The 2549-nt window shown below is 41.8% G+C and overlaps 1 protein-coding gene across 1 annotated transcript in view; it reads left to right on the top strand.

Annotated features, from left to right (window-relative positions):
- Positions 1-2549, top strand: part of LOC101850565 (polycystic kidney disease 2-like 1 protein) — a 26933-nt gene that overhangs the window by 9354 nt on the left and 15030 nt on the right. Inside the window, exon 6 of the mRNA XM_005098660.3 lies at positions 1151-1375. Coding sequence (XP_005098717.1) covers positions 1151-1375 — 225 coding nt within the window. The remainder of the gene's footprint in view (positions 1-1150; positions 1376-2549) is intronic.

Raw genomic sequence — 2549 nt, 5'->3', positions numbered from 1 at the left:
CAGATACGTCTGTTTGTCGTAGTGAAATCTCCTATTTGTGGTGCAGATACGTCTGTTTGTCGTAGTGAAATCTCCTATTTGTAGTGCAGATACGTCTGTTTGTCGTAGTGAAATCTCCTATTTGTAGTGCAGATACGTCTTCCTGCCTTTGACACAAGATGCAGAATGTTTATAGGATCTGTTGGTGTAAACTGTTGAAAGTGGGTGGTTGGCGGGTGCTCTGGTGTGGTCTGCTCCTTCTTTCCTATCGAATATCTATCGTCCGGATTTCTCCTCCTTCTTTTTTGTGTTTGTTACTCTCTTGTAACACCTCTAGTCTTCGGCACTTATATAACTTTATTGTGTTGCAAGTGCCGTAAAACTCTTACTAAAACAAACGGTTGAAGTCGACACAACGTTAGCAAGCTGTTCACATGTTCGAAGCACAGAGAGCAACCGTTTTCAGGAGAAGAAAAAAAATTCATTTTGCTAAAAACAAGTTGTGCCAACGTCGTATTTTTTTACGGCTTTTTTCAACATGTAGAATTTGAACTTTGACCAAATATAGTTGGAGCAAAGCGGAAAGTCCGGGTTCGAGCCTCGGTTCGCACACAGATTTTGTTCACCCCCTCCTACCCACCCAGCAGTAATGGGTACCTGACTTCGAGTTGGGGAAGTGAAGGCGGCATGAAAGGAACTGGCCACCCTACCACAATATGCCGAAGGCCCAGGAAGTTGTCTCACTAACAAGGCAATCCCTAATGTCCGGATCGGATGCGGGAACAACTATACTTTTTACTTGTGAACAGCTGGCTGACAAACGGTCACTTGTAAGGACAATCGGGCTAACCCAGATTACTGGGGTTTCCAGAAGTCTTGACCTACACCAAAAGTGGGCATTGCCATACCTATGGGAGATGTTTGGTTTCATTTGTGTGTATATTTGTTTGGTTGTAGATAAAACTCGCCTTGTCCTATGGACATGTGCCGCCTGCTGTAATTCTACCTTTGGATCCAAGTAATTCCAAGTAACTCTCTCCTTGTCTTTTTAAACAAACTGAACAAAGGGCATATACTTTACCTTCGATTTTCTCAAAACAGCATTTTTGGGGATATCCCCCTTGTGCTTAAAAGGGACCAAATAACTTACATCAAAACCTTGTATCCCCAGCTTCAAGTACCACAGTAACGAGGAGCTGGAAGGCTTCATCTACTGGGGCAAGCTGCACATGTACAGCGGGGCAGGCTACATCCAGGACCTCAGCTTGAAGCGGGAGGAATCAGAGAAAATGATTCAGAACTTGTACTCCAACTTGTGGATTCAGCGCGGGGGGAGAGCCGTGTTTGTTTCCTTTACAGTGTACAACGCCAACATTAACCTGTTCTGTGTGATCACGTGAGTGTGTGTGAGGCAGCCTGGGGGAATCAGGCGCTCGTCAAAATAGTCCAAATGAAGAAACAGACATTTTTCCGCAGGTTTGGGGAATTTGAGAGAATTTTTGTATTTTGGCTCAACGCCTTTCATACCCGTTAAAGAACCCTTTTCTGTGTGTGGATTGTACTGAAATACGTTGATTTAAGGCATAAGGGATGTACATTTTAAGTTTCCATGGGCTCTCAAGTTTAGGAAAGAACTCAACTTTGCCTGTCATTTTCTCGCTAATTTTACCTCTGAAATCAGGCGACCTTCACCTCCTTCAATCGACAAATATCTTGACTTGTATCCGAGATAAATAGATATTGTTTTCATCAAAAGCAAGGCAAATGAACAATTTTTTTTCGGAACCAAATGAACAATCTTTAAGATGATACCAATAACTCCATATGCCCCAAAACTGACGAGAGCCTGATTCCACTCAATGCAATGGAATCAGGCGCTCGTCATTGTTTTCAAGGCACATGGGGTTATTGGTTTGATCTTCAAGCTTGTTCACTTACTTATATCTTGCTATTGATGTAAAAAAAATACCGATGTATCTTTCATAAAAGTAGAGATATATTAATGTATTTGTGATTGAAAGAGGCCAGGGTTGCCTAGCATTAGAGGTAAAATTAGCCAGAAAATGGCCACCAAAGTTTGGTGACTTTCAAACCTTGATCGTCCTTGGCAACTGCATATTTGCATTTTTGTGCCTTTGATAATTTTTCAGTAAAATTCACACTGAAAAGTTTTTTTAACCAGACATAATAGGAGTGGAGCCCCCCACCCCCAAAAAAAATAATTAAAAACCCAAAAAAACCCCCAAACAACAACAACAATAAAACTAACCATTCAATTACAATTGCCTCGAACGGAAATTTTTGTTTCTTAGATTTGATTATTTTGAAGAGAGCATAATTTCACGGTGATTGCACACATATTTTCTGTGTTGCTTATTCTGGCCAGTATGCTTATCATTGTACTCTGGTTTTCAATTTAAACTTTTTTATTTTTAGGCTCTCGGACTCGCAACCGTAAGGTCGTGGGTTCGAATCCCGTCAGGGGCCCGACGTTGTGTCCTTGGGAAAGGCACTTTACACGAATTTTCCTCACTTCACCCAGGTGGGAATGGGTACCCGGCTATAGACAG

The sequence above is a fragment of the Aplysia californica genome, unplaced genomic scaffold (assembly GCF_000002075.1).
Source record: "Aplysia californica isolate F4 #8 unplaced genomic scaffold, AplCal3.0 scaffold00189, whole genome shotgun sequence".
Lineage (NCBI taxonomy): Eukaryota > Metazoa > Mollusca > Gastropoda > Aplysiida > Aplysiidae > Aplysia > Aplysia californica.
Note: the sequence above shows the minus strand (reverse complement) of the source record. Positions and strands in the feature narration are given on the sequence as shown.